This window comes from Poromitra crassiceps (genome assembly GCF_964638095.1).
Source record: "Poromitra crassiceps genome assembly, chromosome: 9".
NCBI lineage: Eukaryota > Metazoa > Chordata > Actinopteri > Beryciformes > Melamphaidae > Poromitra > Poromitra crassiceps.
In genome coordinates this window covers 41,047,613-41,071,689 of record NC_139630.1, presented here as the reverse complement: position 1 = coordinate 41,071,689, position 24,077 = coordinate 41,047,613, and the positions used below count along the sequence as shown (strand labels likewise).

The window sequence follows — 24,077 nt, the reverse complement described above, 5'->3', positions numbered from 1 at the left end:
ATCAGTGTATTATTATATCTTGACCACTAGAAGACAATGTTGTGATTCACAGTTCACTATTTCATTAATGAAGTGGTCATTTTTGTGATTGTGGCACCATCTTTGGTGCCAAGTGGCAATTTCTGGTGTTTTCTTTTTTCTTTGATTTTCAGGCGAAGTTTGAGTTTCTTTAGATGGATTTATAGGTGGTCCTCTCTCTGTTTCGCCATGGTGGTTATCACTGCTCATTCAAACTACCCAGTTCTCCTATGTATTTAATACTAACAATAAAATAAAAATATCTCTCTCTTTCGCTCTCTCTCTCTCTCTCTATATATATATATATACTCTATATATATATACATATACAGTATATATGTAGGTATGTATATATCAGTAGCGAACCATGCCTCTCACACCTGGGCCCTCTGACCAGCCCGCATGTACCCCAATATCCCCCGAAATATTCCCAACGGAATTGTTATTTTTTGTTCTCGCTTAAACCGAGTGTTTTATGGTCTATCAAGATTCTCTGGAAGACTTGTTGGCTTGGTTCGAGCCTTAAAACTCATATTTGGATTTATCGAAATGTCTATGGAGAAAATGGATGCGGAACTTACTTCCGGGGCAAATTGCATCACGAAAAGTCACGTGCCTGTTGAGCTCTATTGCATTTTATGGCAATAAAAGATAGCAAAGCAGAGATTTATTTATATGAAAATGAATCGATTGTGGATTATTATCTAAACGTGTGTCACTGAGTTATGACTATGCATGAATTGCGTCTTTTTGCCCCTGCAGGCTAATGGATTCAGCCCTGTGGCAATGGACCTGCACAATGTCACTTTGTCGAGAGAGTTACAGGTTGGTCTTCATCTGACCTCTATAGCATTATTCACATTCTCAATGTTATGCTCCAATCTCAGCAAAAACAGAAGAAAGCTCAGTGTACATTTGAACTATAAAATCAGCACAACGACATTCGTATTTCATAAAGCTGGTATTTCTGCTGTTGCTGCAGGGCATGGTGGAGGTGGTTGCGGAAAATTACCACAATATCTGGGCCAAGAAGAAGAAAACTGAGCTGAAAGGTGTGGAAATGTACAGTATAGACCGTTTCAACTTGACAACATAAATATTCTAAATGGACCCTAGTTTATTTCCTGTTACAGTGTTTCCTAATACAATAGCTGACAGGAAATAAACTAGGGTCCAAACTGTTCCATAGTAACAGAATTCCAGTGAAACCATGTATAGGAGCTTATTATTGTTCTTCTTGATGTCACAGAATGGTTTCGGTCTCCTTAATAAGCTCGTGTCTAGGGATATCTTATCACAGCACCAACATCCGTAACATGAGAATGAAACAAAGGTTACAGGAAGAATAGGCTGATCATCATTGAAGACAGTGTATTACCTGGCCCCTGGCGACGGGGCCGCTCTGGAAGGTAGCTCTCTTCGGGGCTACCAGGGGAGGTCCCATCCCTGGGTGAGCTCAGACCGTCGGGTGAAAGTGAGAGAGACCACGGTTCCCACACTCAGTCAATGGGCCCCATCAACATGGGACATACATAAAATATAGAAAAGATCCAAAAAGGGGCACAAACATATAAAAACCAAACATATATAAACCCACTTTTATTTTGAGAACTGCCATTCAGGAGTCCAGTCCATTCTGCTGCTGACTTGATGCTGGTGATATACAGTAATATTCCAGCAGCCACCACATGTCCTCACACCTTCCTTCCTCACACACACTAGTCCTCAGAACCACTAACACAGCAACATAGCTCACATCGCTGGCTTGGCTGGAAACTAAGCAGATTTGGCTGTGGTTAGTCCTTGGATGGCAGACCACCTAGTCGTACTGTAGAGGCTTGGACACCTTTCATGGCCACTTGTGGCTATGTTATGTAAATATTGTTACCTGGTACTTTCTGTCATCTGTTCTGCATTGTTTTGTTTTGTGGTGTTGTTGTTGTTGTTGTTGTTTGTTTGTTTTTTTCGGGGGGGGGGGGGGGGGTACTGTTATGTTTCCAAGATTATCACCTTACTCTCCTTGCATGATTTCCATTTTGTTGTCTGTAAAATACATTTAACATGAACTGGATTTGATTTGGCCTACCAGGAGGAGGGACCCACCCATTGCTGGTTTCCTATGACACCCTGACAGCTAAAGAGAAGTACAGGGACCGGGAAAAGGCCCAAGAGCTCTTCAAGTTTCTGCAGATCAGTGGCTACTCCAGCACCAGGTCAGTGTCCCCCTCCCTGTGGCTATTCCATCACCAGAGCAGTGTCCCCCTCCCTGTGGCTACTCCAGCACCAGGGCAGTGTCCCCCTCCCTGTGGCTACTCCAGCACCAGGTCAGTGTCCCCCTCCCTGTGGCTACTCCAGCACCAGGTCAGTGTCCCCCTCCCTGTGGCTACTCCAGCACCAGGTCAGTGTCCCCCTCCCTGTGGCTACTCCAGCACCAGATCAGAGTGACCCTCTCTGTGGCTACTCCAGCACTAGATCAGAGTGACCCTCCCTGTGGCTACTCCAGCACCAGGTCAGTGTCCCCCTCCCTGTGGCTACTCCAGCACCAGGTCAGTGTCCCCCTCCCTGTGGCTACTCCAGCACCAGGTCAGTGTCCCCCTCCCTGTGGCTACTCCAGCACCAGGTCAGTGTCCCCCTCCCTGTGGCTACTCCAGCACCAGGTCAGTGTCCCCCTTCCTGTGGCTACTCCAGCACCAGATCAGAGTGACCCTCTCTGTGGCTACTCCAGCACCAGATCAGAGTGACCCTCCCTGTGGCTACTCCAGCACCAGGTCAGTGTCCCCCTCCCTGTGGCTACTCCAGCACCAGGTCAGTGTCCCCCTCCCTGTGGCTACTCCAGCACCAGGTCAGTGTTCCCCTCCCTGTGGCTACTCCAGCACCAGGTCAGTGTCCCCCTTCCTGTGGCTACTCCAGCACCAGGGCAGTGTCCCCCTTTCTGCATGTTATCCTAATGATGTGTGTGTCAGTGTGCATGTTGAAACCGTAAATTGCAAATATGTCTGTCAGGACCCTGAAGTATTAAATGTACAATATGTAATTTTCTGCCGCTAGGGGTTTTACACTCAAAACAATAACAGAAGACGGGGTGTCATGGCGTCGTGCAGTAGCGTGGAAGTATGCGAGCCGTTTTGATGGATTAGGATTCGCTCAGTGTTCATTGTTCACAAGGTTTTTACCGGGAGCCGATACCCGCAGACGTCTCCTCCTCTCCAAAAACAGACTCTAATTACAACAGGTCAAAATGCTGAATAAAGCAACTTCACGTTAAAATCACTGCGCAAGCCGGATTATACTAGAGTCTCCTGCTCTCCAAAACAAACGGACTCTGTAATTAAAACCAGCAAAAAACACTAAACAGTTTGTTAAAACTCACCAATTTTCCAATGGAGCTCGGTGGACACAGGATGTCAGCGAGGCGAGCTGTTTACTCTGCCTCTCTAATGTAACTAACTAATAACTTAAGATCCAGACCTCCGATGACTTCATCCAGTCAAAAGATATAGTTAAAAACAACAAACATCTAAAAAGTAAACAGTGATGTGACTTGAAAAAGTAAGAAAATAGTCCATGAATTGACTGGCGATCCAGGATAACAGCTGGCGCTCTGTGACATCATCGACAAGCGACTCAGCGACACCGTCCGTGTACTTGAATACAATTTAGTGACATCTAGATGAGTCTGAATCAGAATGACAGTCATTTGTGATCCTCTCTCTTGCAGAGGTCTGAAGGACATGGAGCAGGACTCCTTGTCCATGGAGAAGAAGTTTTCCTACAAGTTCCTCAAGAGGCTGCTGCAGTACGTCGACTCCGCCCAGGAGTTCATCGCACACCTCGGTGAGTGCGTTCACATTATAAACACAGACACACCTACTGAGTACTAAGAGGCTTTACCAATGAAGTAGTTTCAAAACGTATAGAATTTACCTTGTTGGGCACGTTTGACCCCTGTCATTCCAGAGGCTATGGCCACCAGTGGAAAGACAGACAAGTCACCTCACGACCAGGAAATCAAGTTCTTTGCGAAGGTCTGAACGTCCCTCAACACCTTTAGAAACTGAAGTGTTGGTAGTATTATGAGGTTTTGTTTAGGTTCCTCTTCTCTTTCTTTTCTTCAGGTGTTGCTGCCTCTGATAGACCAGACCTTCAAGAACCACTCTCTGTACTTCTTGTCCACGCCCAGCAAGAACCTGAGCAGCGTGGGCTACGCCTCCAACAAGGAGAAGGAGATGGTGACCAGGTACTGTTGCCTGAGTCCAGACCTTCAAATCTGCCCACTCCCAGGGTGGGACTAAAGCCGTTGTCAAGTGCGCCAGACCTAATAGCAATGGCGACCACTATAGACAAGACAGACGCTTCCATCGAGGCTGTTCTCAATCGATTAAAAGTACCAATTTGAAATCCGAACAGCACTCTGTTTTGAAGATATTTATTCAAGGGGAGGTGTTTTTTCCATGCTTTCCCCCATGGAAATCTGTTAGACTATTAGAGTGGAGGCAATGTCAGACTGAAGAAGGAAATGGAGTGTAAAGAGTTGACAATTAGTCTGATATCGGGTTACAGGTACTCCGGAATAGCAATGAATAATCTAGGTTATGATTACAGTTGTTTCTCATTTGGTTTGGTCAGTACTGTACTGATGCACTGCCGTGGCAGCAGTGAGGGGGGCTGCAGTACTGATGCACTGTCATGAAAGCAGTGAGGGGGGGCTGCAGTACTGTTGCACTGCCGTGGCAGCAGTGAGGGGGGGTTGCAGTACTGATGCACTGCCGTGGCAGCAGTGAGGGGGGGATTTGCTACTGAAAGATCATTGGAGCTTTCCTTTTATTTCCTTCTGCTCTTATTTTCCTCCCAGCTCTTCCTTGCTCGTTCTTCAGCCTTTTGTTCAACCCTGTTCTCCCCCTCTCCTTTGTTTTCCAGCCTGTTCTGTAAGCTGGCAGCTCTTGTCAGACACAGGATTACTCTCTTTGGTAAGAATGCTGTTGCCTCTATCTGTGTGCCAGTGTGCCTCTTCGCTTTGAATCTCTCTTCATTGATTCCCATACCTCCATGTGCCCATCTTGCAGGAAGCGATTCGGCAATGATGGTGAGCTGTCTGCACATCATCGCCCACTCGATCGACACAAAGTAAGCATGCATCGATCGCTGCATAGTTAGAAGTGCAAAGTTGTCGTCATTCACTGTAGACCGTAACAAATTACAGCTGTGTTCTCTCCCCTTTCCCAGAACGGTGATGAAGTCCGGCTCAGAGCTGGTGAAGGCCGGGGTCCGTGCCTTCTTCGAGAATGCCGCCGAGGACCTGGAGAAGCTGCAGGAGATGCTGAAGCTGGGCAAGTTCACGCAGTCCCGTGCCCAGATGAAGGCCGTCACGCAGAGCATCAACTACGTCACCGTGGCACTGCTGCCCATCCTCACCGCACTGTTCGAGCACATCACCACGCATCAGTCAGTGGACCTGCTGTGTGAGTTTTGTCCCGTTGACTCCTGTGACTTGAAGTTCTTTTCATAATATTCGCTCGGTGTCTTGCTATAGGAAGCAGCCCCACTGCACCCCTACCCTGCCTTATCTCACTACGCCAATCCCCCCTACTTAAACCTGAGTGTGAGCGTGACACGGCATTGTTTCACCTCTTCTCGCCCGAAGCATATCTCGCGCAGAAGCTATTTAGCTTAACTGTCTGCAGACAGACCTTCAGCAAGATTCCATCACTGGACGCTAGCTAGCTCTTATTTATTTATTTATTTATTTTATACTTGCTTCGTCTGTCCGCTTCCTTGGCGACAGCTACTAGAATTGGATTCACCAACATCCACGCTCGGCTACTCTCCTCATGGAAGGTATTTGAGTGTTCAAGATTCAAGATTCAAGATTTATTAAGTGTCCCAAAAGGGCAATTTGGGTTGCAAATAGCGTAGTACAAAGTACATACATAAAAACAAATAAGACAATAAAAACATTATAAAAACAGTCTAGAGAAGCAGTTTAAAGTGCAGCACAACAGTTAAAGTGCAAATGACAACAGTAGCAATGATCTAAAGTGCACAGTAGAGATATAAAGTGCATAGTAGCAAAGTGCAGTGTGGCGAGTGACTGCCTTCACTCTCAGCAGCACATTTATATTACAAGAAAGAGCTACAATTTATCATTGTATTAAAGCACAAAGGAAAACCACGGTCCAGACCAAAGGGCAGACAAAGTATATAATACAGATATACTGTACTGTACCCCTAAGAATAAATAAAGATAAAAGGATAAAATAACAGCAACGGCAGATGGGGAGATATTACATTTGTACCCCAGCAGCGTTCATCGCTCTGATAGACAGGCACAAAGAAATGTTTGTATCTGTTCTTTTTAACTACGGGGGCACGAAGGCGGAGCCCGGAAGGAAGCAGCTCATATTCGAACCTCAGAGGGTGGGCATCATCTAATCGGATGGACACAGCTTTTTTCAGCACCTGATTGTTACAGATCTGGTCCAGGCTTCTGAACTGGGTTCCGGCTATTTTTTAAGCCACCTTCACTATTCTCCCCAGGGAGTTCTTGTCTTTTGTACAAAGATTACCATACCAGCAGATTATGGAAAAGGAAATGACAGACTCCACAAAAGCACTATAAAACATTTTCATCAGGGTTTTGTCGACCTGAAATTTGGCCAGCTTCCTAAGGCAGAAAAGGCGCTGCTGACCTTTCTTACACAGCATGTCAGTATTCAGATCAAACTTCAGCTTGCTGTCAATTACCGTACCCAGATATTTGTAGTCTGTCACTATGTCGACAGGCTGACTGTTGACAATACTGCTCTGGGGAACAGGGGGGGAACGTCTAAAATCAATACAAACCTCTTTCGTTTTGGAAACTTTGAGTTGTAAAGAAGCGTTTTCGCACCAAGAAACAAAGTCGTTGATGACTTGGCCGTGTCCCACATCATCATCGTCAAGCAGACTGTTACCAAGCTAGCTTAATGGCTTTTTGGTTTAACTGGCCACGCTTAGCTTTAGCGGCGGCTAATTACTTTGCTAGATAGAGGCTTTTAGTCATAACTAATTGCCTACACAATCCAGTTATCTTAACGGCTTTCTCTATTAACCAATGCTAATGGTTAGTATCTATCCTTCCTACCTACCGGCTACTCCAGCTAGCTTGGATGGATCCCCTTATTGCTGAGCGGGCGAGAAGAGGCGGCTTATCATAATGCTGCGTCACTCTCACGCTGAGGGTTATTGGTACGTTCTATTGGCCAATCAGGGTTGCCATAGTGAGAAAAAGGGTGCAGGGGGGCTGCTTCCCATAGAAAATCATATCATAAATCAAATCATATATTAATCATAGAACTGGGTTTATGGTCATAACCATAGTTATTGATGCGCTCCATGAATGACCGTCGGTTTGTGTTCCAGTGGATGATGTGCAGCTGTCCTGCTACCGCATCCTAGGAACCTTCTACTCTCTGGGAACGGGGAAGAACATCTATGTGGAGAAGTAAGAGGTCAAGCTGCTCAGGCCAAACCAGAGGACAACACCCAAAATGGCTTAATGCCCCAGTAATGAAGCTGAGTCATTAGGTTAAGAATCCCTGGAGAAGATGATTCATGTTGTAACTTGTATGATACATGCAAAACTCCTTATATAGCTATACATAAACTAGATTTGGAAAATTAACAGTTGGCAGTCATAAAAGAACACATTGGCTTTTTGGAAAATAGGCTCTTTGATTAGTTAGGCCTGTGACGAGATGATTTATTACAGTTTCAGAGTGTATTCAGCAGGGCTTTTGTGATGATGCAAAATAATTTAGCTCATGCACTCCATTAAGTATGCTACTGTATAATATATTATATTGTACAGTAGCATACTTAACGTGTTATAGGCTGGAAACCCAGGTTTGGTGTTTAATCAGCAATTTTATTTCATGAAATTGATCAAAGGAGGAAAATCTCACGGCAGAGAGAGAGAGAGAGAGAGAGGCAACAGTAACACAGAGTGCAATGAAATGTGTCTCTCTAAACCAGTGATTCCATCTCATTATCCTTCCCTGACCTGCTGATAGCACCCCCACTAACAGCTAGTGGCAGCCATAAAACCTCATCAAATGTTTGTGAGCTGGAAAATGTCTAACCTTGAGGGCACTCAAACGGTAAATTATCAGTGAAAACACCCCTCTCCCTTTTGACCACAACCTTACCTTAGCTATCTGGTCTGATCAATCCTGACATCATGTAGAGATTTGTGTGAGCCCTCTCCGAAGAAGACCAAGCATTAAAGAGTGATCTGAAACAATCGCCAACATGTTTGGTTCTCTTCCCAAGGGGAAGAACAAAGTGCAAGACAAAGCTCTTGATATGTATCATGTAATGACATCCTTGTCGTATTGATTCCTACCCTACTGTACATTATGCCTTTATGTTATGTTATATGATTTCCAGGCATCTGCCCGCTCTGGGGGAGTGTCTGGCAACTGTTGTGGCAGCCATGCCCGTGGCATTCCTGGAGCCCCACCTAAATGCTCACAACCCCCTCTCTGTCTTCAACACCAAGACCGCCCGAGAGAGAGCCAGTGAGTCTCCACCTGAACCTCCTTTTAAACCCGTATCACCATCACTGTTTATGCACTTGTTTCGTTTCTATGACTAGTGGCAAGGAATCCTGATTTCTAACGTGTCCATGTCATCATCTAGTCCTGAGCATGCCAGACTCGGTGGAGGAGATGTGTCCGGAGCTGCCTCGTCTTGACAGGCTGCTGAAAGACGTCATCGATGTGTCAGAAACGGGTGCTCGCTACACCGAGATGCCACAGGTCAGGAAGGCCGATGGGATGTTTGAACGCATACTGTAGAGTAGCTAATTAATTAATTAATTAATTAATTGCCCCAATTACTACTGTCGGTCTCAAAAACCCTGCATAACTCAGCCTCTTCCTTGATGCCATCAGTGATGCAGCCGCCATCATCTCCTCCTGCTCTCTCCTGTGCAGGTGATTGAGGTTATCCTTCCCATGCTGTGCAACTATCTGTCCTACTGGTGGGAGAAAGGCCCGGAGAACTCTCCCTCTGGCGCCCTCTGCTGCACCATGGTGACCTCCGAGTACCTCAGCATCATCCTGGGAAACATCCTGAAGATCCTCAACAACAACCTGGGAGTTGAGGAAGCTGAATGGATGAAGAGGATCGCAGGTAGGCGCCAGGCTCAAGGATGTAAAAGGAACAAATGTGTGATTAATGGGGTTCCCACTGGCCAGGTGTGATTTCCACATAGTCAATTTACTTTTGGAAAACTCTGGACATTTGATCAATTCCCCAGGGAATATCGACACTTTACAGTGTGGTTCCCAACCTTGGGGTCTGGACCCTAAGTGGGGTCGCATGGGTTGATGGCGTCGCCTGTTTTTTTTTAACACCACACAATTTAAAACCATCGAAGATTATTAGGGCCCAGGTTCTTGAGGACCAACTCATCTGGGAGATTTCAAACTATTTGGGACCCGTTTATGTTTGTGTATGTATGTATGTTTTTTTTCTTTTCTTTTCTTTTCTTTTCTTTTCTTTTCTTTTCTTTTCCTGTATATGAGTTTGTTCATTTTTCTGTGTTCTAAAAAAATGAAATTGCTAAATAAAATAAAAAAAAATATATATATAAAAAAAAAAAGATGATTAGGGCCACTTGCGTTTTTAGTTTTTTTTTTTAGTTCCGAGCATTGACTGTATTATCTGGACGGACTGAGCCCATTGGTTTTTGATATGAGAAAATGAAGCCTCGATTCTCCTGCTTCCTGGTAATGTTTGATTGGATGAATTCATTGTCTGGAGCATTGTGGGAAATTCTGGTACTGCAGATGTAGTCTCGCGAGCCCAGCCGACCGTCCGCCTGGCTTGTGTTCTTTTAATACATCCATGGTGTGAGCCTCCAGCCTGTTAGCTGCTGCTAAGCCTCCACAAAGTCAATCAGATTTCGAAATATGCGTTATTTTGATAACTTGACCTCATAACGGGGATGTATACAGTTACGTGTCTACGAACATTATTAAAACATCATAAAGATAACGTTTCTGATAGTTTGCTAAATTACTACTTGCTAATCTGCTTGCGAGCTATCTGGCGAGCTGCTTCTTCTGCGTTTTCGAATAGCTTTTTGGCAGACTAGATGCTTTGCGGCACTTTGCTGCCTCTCACTGGTCGGAAATATTACTGTTCTTATTTATCCGATGTATTTATCCTCTATTAAACTCGAAATGGGACCATAATTTAGAAAACGGAGGACATGAGACCATGAAAAAGACTTGAAATAGTTGATTCACACCATAAACGCAAAGTGTTTATTTAAGAATAAATTAAGTTCTCACTAAAAGGTGCTGTTGGAAAATGTAATGATAGATGGGAACCCTTTCTTTCATATGTAAATATTCTTCAGAGGCTTCTAGCCGAGCAGCAGGTGTAACTCGCCTTCCTTTTTTTGTTTTGTTTTTTTGGTTATGGTTTCTTTTGTTTCCTTTCCCTTTCCTTATCCCCCCCCCCCCATTTGATTCCTGTATGTATGTGTGTGTGTGTGTGTGTATGTATGTACAGTATGTGTATCTAAACTGGATAACTGTCTAAACTACCAGGGATGATCTAAAGTGCTTCTATAGGAGGTGAACGCATTGGTCAATGGGAGGCTGTACAATTAGAAATCACTGCTCAGCAGATGAATAATGTGGATCTACTGTATTGTTTATTTTCTCATTACTTCACGGTAAATTGACCAACTGGATCAACTATTAGTCTCTCTCGGTTGGGTATTGCAGTATGTCCAGAACAGAACCCCCCCCCCCCCCCCCCCCCCCCCCCCCCCACACACACACACAGTAATTCAATTGTCTCCTTCTGCAGTCTACTCTCAGCCAATCATCTGGAAGGCTGGAGCGGGTCTGCTGAGGAGCCACTTCCTGCCCACACTGGAGAAACTGAGGAAGAAGACGGTGAAGGTGAGAAGAGAGCTGACCACTATATTTAGAGTGTGTATATATATATATATATATATATATATATATATATATATATATATATATACGTATATATATATATACGTATATATATATATACGTATATATGTGTGTGTAAAGACTGCACAGAGTGTGTACTGTGTTTATACTATTTTATACTACAATTTATGCTTTTACTCTGAAGGCAGAACAGCCCATCTTCCTGTCCCATTCCTACCTAACGCTGGCCTAATTTCCTGTCTCTTGCTAGCTAACTCGCAGTCTCTTGACACGGGTAACTCAGACAGACAGAGCGAGGCTGCTGGCGTTACGGCCAGAAGCTGAAGCTACTCGGTGGTGGTCCCACATGCTGTTTTGTTGTGACAATGTGTCCTAAACACAAAGTTTCACCGTGCGGTTATAACGTTTCTGTTTTCCTGAAGCGCGTGTGTGTCTGACTCCTGTCAGCTGAGCTACAAGTAGCGACCTGTATGCTAATGGAAAGATAGCAGCTGGCACTCCACATCTAACGTAATATTTGCCTTCCTCAGAGCCACAATTGGCTCATTTCCACCACATTTTACTGCCCTGCACAGCTCGTCACCACTCGGCTCTAATCGTTTCGGCCCGATGGACGTTTTGCTTCCACCGCGGATCATCTGCCCCCACCCACCCCCGCCCACAGCTGGTTGTCATAGCGACTGCATATCTGTCCTTCGCTTATAGCCGAAGTAGGCTATAACATAACGTTACAATTAAATCCATCCACAGAACTTTTAAACTGTTTATGAAATACTGGTGCCTCTAAATGACCTACAGTGTACATGGGCAAATGTGACAATCGGCCAGGAGAATGGATATCACTTTGTAGTTAGTCAAACTCACAGGCATGCGCTGCGCTGTGCGGGGACGGGAGAGGCGCAACAGAGTGAAGCCTGTACCCCGCGGCCTCTCACCAGGCAAGACCGCGGCTTTACCAAACACCCGCTGCGGCCTAGCGGAGCGCTGCAGCCTGCACTCAGCTACAGAGCTTCCTGAGCAGCGGAATTTTTTCTCTCTCAGACAATTGAACACCCGCCACGATTTTATTTCACCGGAGGCGAAGGCAGCAACACAAAAGACTGATGGAAATATACATAACAGAAGAGAAGGTAAGCCCACTAAACTGGTATGCAGCCGCCAGCACTGCATTGACAGTCAGTAGACAGAGTAAACATGATTCTGTCTGACCAATCAGCCGTCAACAATGTTTTCACGTCACCGTATGAACCCGGGTTCACAGAATAGAACCACGACGAGGCAGGTACTAAAAGTAGCACGACTCGACCCCAATACAACCCGGGCTGGGATAGTTTTTAGTGGTGGAATGAGACCATTTGTCGAGCGGAGCGGGATCGCGCTACTACCTGCGGTGGAAATGGGCCAATTGAAACAAACGCACATGTGTTGTTAAAGAGGGTGCTCTAACATCACATACAGTAAACAATTAATTTTACATGATGACTAAAATTTTTGGGACTCGCCAGGTGGCGGATAGCCGTTTGAGATTCACTCGCCAGAACGTAAAATCTAGTCGCCAATTGGCGCTTGGCGACTGTTAATTTCTGGCCCTGCGTGACTGTTCAGCTCTATATAATTTCTGGGTGAGAACGTTGGTTGGGGATATCACCTCAGTGTTGGCTGGATGGGTGAAAGCTGTATATATTGTGACTCTTTTTAGATTTATCTGATTGTCTTTGGAAAACACACAAAATTGAGACGATTGTTGACGTTCCCCAAATGTAGGTAGTATCCGAGGAGGAGCTGCTGAAGGCGGACAATAAAGGTGACAACCAGGAGGCTGAGCTGCTCATCCTGGATGAGTTTGCTGTATTGTGCAGGGACCTGTACGCCTTCTACCCCATGCTCATCTGTTATGTGGATAACAACAGGTACCATATGCACAACTCCATGGTGTTACGGTCGCATTTGAATCTGTCTATTTTTATCGTTAACTTGGCACGTTGTCTAGGGCAATGGTTCTAAAAGTGGGGTCCAGGGACACCCAGGGGTCCTTCGGGGGGTTCCAGGGGGTCCCCAAAAAGGCGGATCATTTATTTATATAATTCCATCCATAAGTAACACAATGACAGAATGTATGGCTCTTTAGGTTTCATGCACCTTCTGTAATAAAACATCTAAAAGCAAAACTCTTTATCAGATGGGGGTCTGTAGTCCAATTAATTTCACAGCAGTGGGCGTCCAGGTAGTGTAGCGGTAGATTCCCTGCCTACCAACATGAGGGTCGCAGGTTCGCATCCACATGTTACCTCCGGCTTGGTCTGGCGTCCATACAGGGACGATTGGCTGTGCTTGAGTTTGGGAAGCCGGATTGAGGGTATTTGTCCTGGTCGCTGCGCCTCCTCTAGTCGGTCGGGAAATGGTAGGAATAGCGTGATCCTCCCACGTGCAGAAGCATGGTGCTAGTCTCGGCTCTCCCCAGATCGGCAGAGTGAGGAGCATCGACCGGGGCAGCCAATAGAGCAGCATGGGGATAAATTGGCCAAGTATAATTGGGAAGAAAATGTAGAAAAGTCAGAAAAAAGAAATCTTATATATATATATATATATATACAGTATATATATATCACAGGACTGTTACTGTAGGATCTCAGGTTTTTGAACACACAACTCATTCCAATCGTGTTTTATGCACCTGTGTCTTTTTTATTTAATCTTTTTGTTGGTGGTGTGAGCGAAATACTATTTCACACAAATGCTACAGGAAATTGTGTTATATCTGTAAAATTGCATAACTCAGTGAAAAAGGTATTGGCTGAGAATATTTGGTTTGTGTCTTTGTCGACTGCAGGTCAAGATGGCTGAAGAAGCCTGATGGAGACTCAACAGAGCTCTTCAATATGGTGGCTGAAATCTTCATCCTCTGGTGCAAATCAAATGTAATTCTCGTTTCACCAAACTGTTCAATTCAGCCTAGCATTCGACAATAACAAGGGTTGATGTCAGAATTGTTCTTGAGGTCTCTCTCTGGTGATTATCCTCTTTTCTCTGAACTCAGAACTTTAAGAGGGAGGAGCAAAACTATGTGGTTCAGAATGAGATCAACAATCTGGGCTTCCTGACCGGAGAAGGCAAGGCCAAGATGGCCAAGGTAAGGATGTGGATTACTTCCATCAAATACATAATAAATTCACCTCCATTTAAGAGCTGATAAGTAAGGGGAAATGAAGTAAATGTTGAGTAATCTGTTGATCAATAATCCTACCCACCCTGGCTAATCTATTCCCCTTTAAATCAACTGTATACATTTCTATTTTGGGGCTTTCACACCTACCCTGTTTATGCACCATGGAATACTCCATAAACGACCATGGACATACTCTGTAAACGCACCATGGATAGCAGCAACCCTATCGCATTAGATGTGAACCAAGGAAGTGGACTATCAGGTGTGAAAGCACCCGTTGACTCACTCGAAGGTAAAGCAGGTGTAAAAACACCCGTTGACTCACTCGGTAAAGGTAAAACAACTCCTCACTCTTCCTAGAATATCTCTCTCCCACTGGGAAGGGACCTTTTCCTGCAAGACGATCTATCCTGTTGTAGATGGAGAACACATTTTTGTTCCCTCTTGGTTTAATCTGGACTTAATCCCCCCACCCCCCTCACTATCTTCGCAAAAAAGCACAGCAATCACACTTTCCCCCGATGGGAGCCCCAAGCCTTCCAAGGCTTGCCTATGCCATCCGTCCCACGTGGGTTTTGATAGATCCCTGGGCATATGAAGATGTGAGATGTTCTACACTTCAGCTGTATGAGTTCTTACCTCTTTGATTTAACTGTAGGCAGAGTTTTATGACAAATGTTTTCTCAGAGGGACATTTGCAGTTGACATGCTCACAGAGTGCTCACAGAGGAGAAAGGCTTTTCGGCTCTCCATCCCAGAGGACTCCGTCTTTTACTGATTTATGTCCAAGAACCTTGGGCCCAAACATCTGATTCAGCTGATCAAGGGCTTGAAGTCGAGTTGCATTTTACGAAAAAGGCTGCTCCATCTGAACGCCGGCACCTGGTGGTGGAGGAGGTGCGCCATCAGGAGGAAGCAGCCAGATGTGCCAAAGCAGTCTCCCAAGCTCAGCAAGGTCGCTGGATGAGGTGGGATGGCGTGGAAAAGAGGAAAATCACATGGGGAGAGATATGGAACATGGAGTCTAACAGGCTAAGTTTCATCATAAGAGCTACATACGACGTCCTACCCTCTCCAACCAACCTACATCTCTGGTTTGGAGAAGATCCAGCCTGCCTCCAGTGTGCAGCCCCGGCAAACCTCAAACACATCCTGGTGGGTTGTAAGGCCAGCCTAACTCAAGGAAGATACACCTGGCGCCACAACCAAGTGCTGACGTGTTTGGCCGCTGAACTTGAGCAGAAGAGGGTAACCACCAATGCCATGCCCCTAAATGCTCAGGCTACTGACCCCACAGCTAACAGCCTCCTTCATCCGAGAAGGGGGAAAACAACGGAACAACCGCACACCTCCAGACTCATGCCCACTGAATGCAGCCAGGGATTGGGAAATGCGAGTGGACCTAAGCCAGAGGCTCACTTTCCCACCTGAAATTGCAGCGACCAACCTGCGCCCAGATCTGCTCCTCTGGTCCAACTCCTGCCGGCGTGTCTTCATCATTGAGCTGACAGTCCCTTGGGAGGATGCCATCGATGAGGCATACGAAAGGAAAAGCCTGCGCTATGCCAACTTAGCAGCTGAAGTAGAGGAGCGAGGCTGGAGTGTGAGGCTGCGTCCAGTGGAGGTGGGCTAGCCTGGGTAAACCCAGCCGCCACGTGACCTGCTCTCAGTCACTACCTTGTGACTGTAAGCAGGGTAAGCCTGAGAGCAGGTCACTGGGGGCTGGGTTTACCCAGGCTAGAGGTGGGCTGAGAGGCTTTGTAGCCACCACAAGGCTCCTGAAGGAAGTAGGGATCAGAGGGCAGGCCCAACGGAAGGTCATCCGAAAGGAGCAGTCACTGGCTGTGGCTGAAACGAAAGGACACAGCATGGGCTGCAAAATGACCACAAGGAACAACCATGCAACACAGCCCCAGGCCTGATCAGCCTGTGGTGGGCCAGCCTCAGACGAGGGTGTATTGTGATAAAAGGCCGAAACACCCAGTGAGTCTGGGGTACACAACTGACGATGTGTTGTACTGGTGGCTCCTAATGGTCATCGCCGGTTCCAACCCCACCAAAGAGAACATCTCCAACCCTACTCAAGAAGACATCTCTCAAGTGTTGTGCTGATTTCATCAGGGATGTTAACATCTAGTCCTATTAAGCATTCCTCCGACAGCTTAGTCATCCCCTTCCCCCGAAAGGCCACTTCAGCTTTTCCCAGCCTGCCATTGTTATGTGATTTTGTCCTAAATTGACCTGCCCACTAAATAAAGGTTGAATAAAAAAGTTTGGGTTTTTAGAAAGTAGGGTAGAAAGTTAAAAAATAAATAAAAAAAATTCCGATGCCAATCATCAAATTCCAGTGTCACTTAAAACAGTTTGTTGTATATTGTGGTCCTCAATCAAAGCGAAAACAACAATAACTTGACATACAACACAAACCACTAGGGGTGTCACGATACACTCAGTTCACGATACGATACGTATCACGATACTGGGTTCACGATAACGATACGATACGATACGATTTTAACAATATTTTTTTAAACTTGAATAATGACAATATATGACTGGAAAAGTAGTATTTTATTTGAAATGCACAAATACAAAACATGCTGTTGTGGGAAATTGTTATTACAATAACAACTAGAAAAAACATGAGATTGGAGATAAGGCTTATCTTGAAATAGAATGAGTTACACCGTCACTTAGATTTACTTTGAACTAAAAGGTTTCTCAGCAGTATAAATTCTCATTATGCATCTTCAGTTTTTCTTCAAACTCAAACAACAAGACTTTTCTTAGTCTATTTTTTATGCATCTTCAGTTTTTCCTGTCAAGTAAACAGTTTTGCCAGAAACTCAATTGAATGGTTTCTCTCCTGTATAACTTCTCATGTGTCTCTTCAGAGACTTGTTCAACTGAACTACTTTCCACACATTGAACTTCAACAAACAAAGACGTTTCTTTGTCTATTTTTGGAAAAAAAAAAAAAAAAAAAAAAAAAATCACGATATGAGATTTCATCTCAACGATACATATCGTGACGTTTTACTATCGCGAAATTTCGTGGGACGATATATTGTGACACCCCTACAAACCACAATCAAAACATTACAGGATGATCTACATGGCACTAGCTACGTAGATACAGTAGTCACTCTCAATATTGCCAGTTGCAAAGTAATGTTACCACTTCAGTTTCACAGCTAGATGTGTTTTGCTCCCTAAAGCACTTGTCTGTGTGCAGTCAGGTGGGGACCAGGAGAGGAAACACAAGCGGCGGCGTGGAGAGTACTACACCATCCAGACCTCGCTGATCGTGGCCGCGCTGAAGAAGCTGCTGCCCATCGGACTCAACATGTGCACCCCGGGCGACCAGGAGCTCATCTCCCTGGCCAAGATGCGCTACAGCCTGGTGAGCTGCCAAGAGAGAGGCCCCCTTATCAAATGAGGAGCAGCAATGCTATAACTATGCTCTCAAGGCTATTCTCTGTTGTGAGACTGTGGGGGCGTATGATGCAGCATGCTCGCCAATAGCCAATGAGAGTCGAGCATGCTGCATGACACGCCCAAACCCGTATATGGAGGACTTTCTCAGACAGAGATTTCCGCATTGAGTGTGATCTCCCCCCCCCCGAGACCCATAAATGTCATAAAAATCATCGAAAATAGCCCACCAACAGATACAAAAACATGAGCATATACCGTATGTGTTTAATGTACATACAAAGAACTGCCACGATCTGACTTTTAAAACACAAATTAAAAAAAATCTGCATTTGTATCTCCCTGGAGCTCGAGGTCGCTCCCCGACCCACTCCTCAACGGCTGAGTTGTGCTGGAATGCTGGGGGGGGGGCTTTCTGGAGGTCACATGTCCCTGGACTGGCAAATGCCGAATGACCGCACATGTGGGAGTATCATCTCAGGCTGGGGAGGGGAGCTAACTAAGCTAACTGAGAGGAGAACTGACATGTCGACGTTCACCAGCGCCTGGTCAAAAAATTCTTCAAATTTGATTGGAATTGGTAACTTAAAAAGAGCACTCTGCCCTCATCGAGTCCACGTTCTGAGCGCCATCGGGAGGGTTAAGGGACCAGCAAGCTTTTTCTATGCCTGTGGAAGACTTTCCTCAGCTTCCTGGTTTTGGCGGAGCTTCACCATTCCATGCTTTTTTTTTTTTTTTCAATAATATTTTTATTCAATTTTTTTATTTTACAAGACAAGACAACGGCAAAAACAAAAAGACAGGGCAGCTAAGACACTTCACAAGTTAGCAAAGACATAGATGTGGACAACAGTAAAGGAAAGGATGGACAAATGAATGAGAATACAATAAAATAAATTAAATTAAATTAGATGTACAAGGCAAAAGGCAATAATCAGGTGGCAATATCACTTCGGTTGAGGTATCCAATAGTCAGTGTCTCTGCTAGGTTAGGGTCAATATATTTCAAATAAGGCTCCCACACTTTATAAAAGACATCGGTTGTTGAGTGCAGCATACATGTCATGAACTCCAGAGGCATAAGCTGCATAATTTTCTGGTGCCAGTTCTTCTTTGTTGGAGGTTTGTCTTTAACTCATTGAGTGCCAGCCACTTTTGGAGAACGGAAGCTCCCAGTGCCAGAGTTTCAGAGCGTTTTCAGTGATTTCTCGAGGCCCACAGAATATTGTGTGATATTACTATGTAAACACAAAGAAGGAGGAGACTCTCTTCTATCATCTGCAAAAAAAAGTTTATTGATCCCATTTTCCGTTCTTTAGTTACGAGCCGGAGAAGATAGGCTGTTTTGAGCAAAAAGACAGTTTTCAAATTATAAGCTGAGATATTCAGCCTTTTGTGAAATGCAGCATTTCAAGCACATTCACTGACGCTAGCTAATATTTTCTGATGTAGTGACGTGGTGTAGTTCTGTGGAGCCTGCGTGCCCCACCCCCCTCTCCCCGCCTCAGCTGCAAACTCCTCCCCACACGCACCCAGTCTATTTTCGGAGCCTCCGTTTTTGCGCCGGGCGGCTCCCGGCCGTCTCCCAGCGCGACAAGGAAATGCCAAACGGGACTGCAGGGATAGGTTTGGCCCTTCGGCGTCGGGTGCTGCCTTTCTGGCGGGTAATCGTGTGGAGAAACTATATGCAGACAGACAGACAGACAGAGGCAGAGGAGCTCAGTTGTGTGCGCGGATTGACTGATGTTCGCAGCCCGACGTCAGCTGCAGACAGAGCAATCTATATGGCTCTGGCTGCAGCATGCATCGGCTTCTCTTTGATCACGGCTTTTTGCTGCAGTTTGCGGGACCTTTCTGTAATCTGGAGAGCACTGTCGCCACCTAATGAGTCCGTAAAATAGGTTATACACCTTCAATAGCTCCAATATTTGTACAGGAGATGCCTGATGCTTTGATCCACGTCCCACCGTCAAAAAACGCAATTGACGAACATGTTCGTCCTTGGCACTCTACGTTACTAAACCAATTGACGAACATGTTCGTCCATGGCACTCGTGAATGAGTTGATCCAAAATTAAATAATATTTTTTCTAGCAGCAAAAGTTAATAAATTAAATAGCCGTTTGTGATGTTTATAAACGAGTTTCTTATGGGGAAGACCAAGAATAAGGCTCACAGGGTCCGGGTCCAACTCCACACCAAAAATGACACTCAACTGCTGCACTATGTCTGACCAGTATCGTTCTATCTTAGGACATGACCATATGCAGTGAGTGTAATCTCCCACCTCTATCTTACACTTAAGGCAGAGGGGAGACAGGCTAGCATTCATTTTATGACGAAGGCTGGGTGATATTTGCAATCTATGTATAATTCTTAGCTGCATCGACCACAGTCTGTTGCACACAGAAATTATTTTGGCATTATCAAATATATCACTCCAGTCCTCGTCATCATTCTCCACCTCAAGGTCCCTCTCCCATGTCTGCTTGGTGGCCAGGGTGTTCAGAGTAGAGGTAGACCTTAATAAGCTATAAAGAAAACTAATAAAACCTTTACTTGGGCCAAGTAAGAGTACTTCAACCTCAGAGGCTTCTATATTTGTTGTTAATGTTGTACGCCGGAGTATGAAGTCCCTCACCTGAAGAAACCGAAAGAAATTTTGGTGTGACAAATTATATTTTTGCTCTAACTGGTTAAAGGACATCAGGGTAGGGCCATCAAATAAATCTCCTAAAACTAGTAGCCCCCTATCCTTCCAAATGTTAAAACCAAGGTCATTAAGACCTGGAGGGAAGTCAGGGTTCCCCTGAATTGAAGTAAGAGGTGATGTTAGTTTGGTTCGGCCCTCCATCGATCTAACCAATTTCCATGCCTTTAGAGGGTTCATTCCATGTTTTTAACACTGGATGTGCTGTATTTCACAAAGGTGCGTAACAGAGCCATCTATCATATCTCATCTCATTACTATATAATAAGGTGGAGGGGTGCGCGGCGCACAATTGCTCAACATGCTCACAACGGCGCGCGAAGCGCGACGCTAGAAACAAGCGTGCAATATTTCTAGTAACGGATTTCCGTCGGATCACGTGATTGGTGGGGAAGAGTTGTCTCATAAAGTTAGCTCACGTGAATGGTGGGGAAAGAGTTAAAAATCCATTGTCAAACGTTGCCCAAGCACGTCTCACGGCTTTCTCTCATCAAAGTAACTAACAATGGCTGTGCACTCATATGAAATTTGACTTGTAGATTCTTAGACATGTCTAAATTAATCCAATAATACTAGCTGGCGTTCGCTGAAATGGAAAGCCCCACAAAAAGATGGGGAAATGTGGCAGACCGGATGTGGCCGACTATGAATAAAAAATGGCAGATTTTCTAATTCAAAAATCCTCTTTCCTATCATAGAAAGACACCGATGATGAGGTGAAGGACCACTTGCGTCAGAATCTCCATCTCCAGGACAAGGTAATTATGGGAACAATCACTAAAGACAAGACTTTAAGAGTTATTTTCACAAACTTTAATCTTTTAAGTTTTTAACCCCACTGGCTTTGTTCAATATACAGTATAATGGCAGCAACAGCGGTCACAGCATTAGTAGTGATAATATTACAGTAGATGTGGTAGTATTAAGCATAATTGTAAATTATTCTATGTTTGTTATTGTGTTGTAGTCTGATGACCCAGCAGTCCAGTGGCAGATTAACCTGTACAAGGAGGTGGCAGCCAAGACACCCAACCCAGACCACACTGTGGACCGAGTCCAGGGCCTCTCTGCTGCAGTCTTCCACCTGGAGCAGGTAAAACACACACACGCAGAAAAAATAAATAAAATACATATATACACACCCATGCATATTGTGTGTGTGTGTGTGTGTGTGTGTGTGTGTGTGTGTGTGGTATATATACACCTTCCACTACCATCACAAAAATAGCGGTATTTTACTCCAGTGATCTTCTCTTAAATGGTAAATGGTCTGCATTTATATAGCGCTTTTATCCAAAGCGCTTTACAATGAGTAGATAGTCTACATTCACCCATTCATACACCGATGGCGGCAGGCTGCCACGCAGGGTGCCTACACACCATCGGGAGCAAGCAGGGTTAAGTGTCTTGCCCAAGGACACAGCGACGGCAGCTGGGAGGGAGCGGGGATCGAACCGCCAACCCTTGCGTCATTGGCCGACCCGCTCTACCTCCTGAGCTAAAGCCGCCCCCTCTTCTCTTAGTCTCTACTGAAGGGGATTAACATCCTCCTTCCACCATCTGCCATTACCAGAGACTGTGAAGGCTTTGGCTCTGTTTACACTGAAAGAACAGCGCCCTCTTGCTGTTTAATGCCATAAAGCAATCCATCAGATTCACAAGGAAACCCAACCCGGTAGCACACAATATAAAATGCAGGGCGGCCCATAGAGGTTGACAGTCTTCTCAATGATGGTCTCATTTGTTTACAGAAATTAATTATATGAACGTCTCAAAATGTGGGAATTTGCCCGGGTCTAGACCTTCCAATCTGCCCAGCAGACAACTCCACTGAGTTGTCTGCTTTTGGTCTGGCATCGTGACATGCAACACCCCCCCTATTTAAAAACAGAAACAGAGAAAAGGAAAAGGACCAAAGAATGTGCCGTTAGAGACAGGAAAGCCTAGGTGGGCTTATTCTGGGTCTCTAAATCAGAAATGAAACCAATATTAATCATAATTCGGACAAAGCATACAATATAAACAAAAACAAGAGAAAAGAAACAAGCAAACAAAAAAGTAAATCAACAGTAAAGAGAAATAAAATAACAATAATATTGTTCTCGCTCTTTTGTTTTCCTTATAGGACAACAAAAGAGCGACCAAAATGAGTACCGTAAATTCCGGACTATAAGCCGCGGCTTTTTCCCCGTTTTTTGGCCTTTTTTGGCCCCTGCGGCTTATATAACGGTGCGGCTTATCTATGGATTTTTTCAGGAAAAAAAAACAAAAAAAAACGGAATTCTCTCTTCTTTAGCACTCTTTCTAACTATAAATCCACTTCTGTTTTAATTTCCTCTCTTGCCCTCTTTTCACCACACTGTATGACACTGTGTGCACTGTAAAAAAAAACACAGGTGGTGTTGTGTTATGTTGTTTTGTTGAAATGTTAATAAATGGGAGCTTCCTCAAACAGCCATCTCTTTCCCGACAATCCCCTCTGTGCATGAACCCTTACATATGGTAATTAACACCTTAAGTGCCATAGCCGAAATAATTCGTCTTACATAATCCAACGCTTAAGTGCCAGAGCCGAGTTTACTCGTCTTACATAAACATTTTTTTTTTTTGACGGTGGGACATCAATCAACAACTTTTACATCTTCGAGATCACTATTGGAGCAAGATAATGTGTATAATCTATTTTACCGACCCACTAAGTGTTGACAGTGCTCCCCCAGACGACCGAAATCAAAGAAAAAACTGCCGCGGGACCAAGCCGTTCAAGGAAATGCCGTGGCGATTTTACAGTAATCCATTCAAGACTTGTCTTGCCTGAGAGCGGCCGCGCACCGGCAGCAGCACACAGAGAGCGGAGAGCGATTTGCAAAATAGATCATAGGTGAAACACACTTTGAAACACCTCAGAAAGGCCAGAATCAACATCTGCCCATCGCCCACGCATTCCCCGGCCCATCTTGACTCGCACAAGGAGCGTCCGCACGCAGGCAAGCAGGCAGGCAGGCACACAGGCAGGCAGCAGCAAAAGCGCTTCTGACACGCCCGCTGTACAGCCAGGAGGAAGGAGGAGAAGACACACGGAGGGAGGAGTTTGAATGAGAGGGGTGTTTCCTGTTGTTATGGAGGAAATTACTGTTCAAAACTATTGTTTAGAATGTCTGACGGTCTTACTGATGCCAAAAATGAATGGTTAAAGTGACTGTTTCACAAAAAGCCATTTATCTCTGAATAAATTTCCAGACGCTGAAACCATGCTGTACTCAACGGCTAATATCTACATAACTACTAACTCTGCAAACTAACTCTTTTAGACAGAGAAAGCACACATTCTATTAGTTATTTTTAGATGATTGGTGTTCATGAATTCTTAACAGAAAAGAATCCTCGGCTGTTGTAAAATGAGCCAGAATCGTCAAAAACACCCCTGGCACAACTTACCTACAGGAATGAAAACATGGCTGGCATTCAATGTGTTAAACATTAAAACACAAAAAAAAAAAAAAAAAAAAAAAATACCATTAAAACACCCGCGGCTTATAGTCTGGTGCGGCTTATATATGTAAAAAACAGTCAACTTTGCAGGTGCGGCTTATACTCCGGTGCGGCTTATAGTGCGGAATTTACGGTAAGTAGACAAGTAGACAGTTTAAAGGGCCGTGTTTGAGCTGTACGTGTGATGTGTGGGCTACAGTATGTGTGACTCATCAGGAAGATTCTAAGGAGTTAAGAGATAATGCATGTTTGGCAATATGAGTGCTCCATAGTACAGCAC

At 44.8% G+C, this 24,077-nt stretch overlaps 1 protein-coding gene across 1 annotated transcript in view; it reads left to right on the top strand.

Annotated features, from left to right (window-relative positions):
- ryr3 (ryanodine receptor 3) overlaps positions 1-24,077 on the top strand; it is a gene marked incomplete at its 5' end in the record, with an annotated part of 215,243 nt that overhangs the window by 151,746 nt on the left and 39,420 nt on the right. The window contains 20 exons of the mRNA XM_083643307.1: positions 781-843; positions 1,001-1,070; positions 2,108-2,231; positions 3,737-3,852; positions 3,976-4,043; positions 4,134-4,255; positions 4,936-4,985; positions 5,082-5,142; positions 5,242-5,477; positions 7,417-7,498; positions 8,443-8,573; positions 8,695-8,813; positions 8,991-9,189; positions 10,882-10,976; positions 12,759-12,904; positions 13,825-13,912; positions 14,032-14,124; positions 17,396-17,563; positions 21,004-21,063; positions 21,273-21,398. Of these exons, the coding sequence (XP_083499433.1) occupies positions 781-843; positions 1,001-1,070; positions 2,108-2,231; positions 3,737-3,852; positions 3,976-4,043; positions 4,134-4,255; positions 4,936-4,985; positions 5,082-5,142; positions 5,242-5,477; positions 7,417-7,498; positions 8,443-8,573; positions 8,695-8,813; positions 8,991-9,189; positions 10,882-10,976; positions 12,759-12,904; positions 13,825-13,912; positions 14,032-14,124; positions 17,396-17,563; positions 21,004-21,063; positions 21,273-21,398 (2,217 nt within the window). The remainder of the gene's footprint in view (positions 1-780; positions 844-1,000; positions 1,071-2,107; positions 2,232-3,736; positions 3,853-3,975; positions 4,044-4,133; positions 4,256-4,935; positions 4,986-5,081; positions 5,143-5,241; positions 5,478-7,416; positions 7,499-8,442; positions 8,574-8,694; positions 8,814-8,990; positions 9,190-10,881; positions 10,977-12,758; positions 12,905-13,824; positions 13,913-14,031; positions 14,125-17,395; positions 17,564-21,003; positions 21,064-21,272; positions 21,399-24,077) is intronic.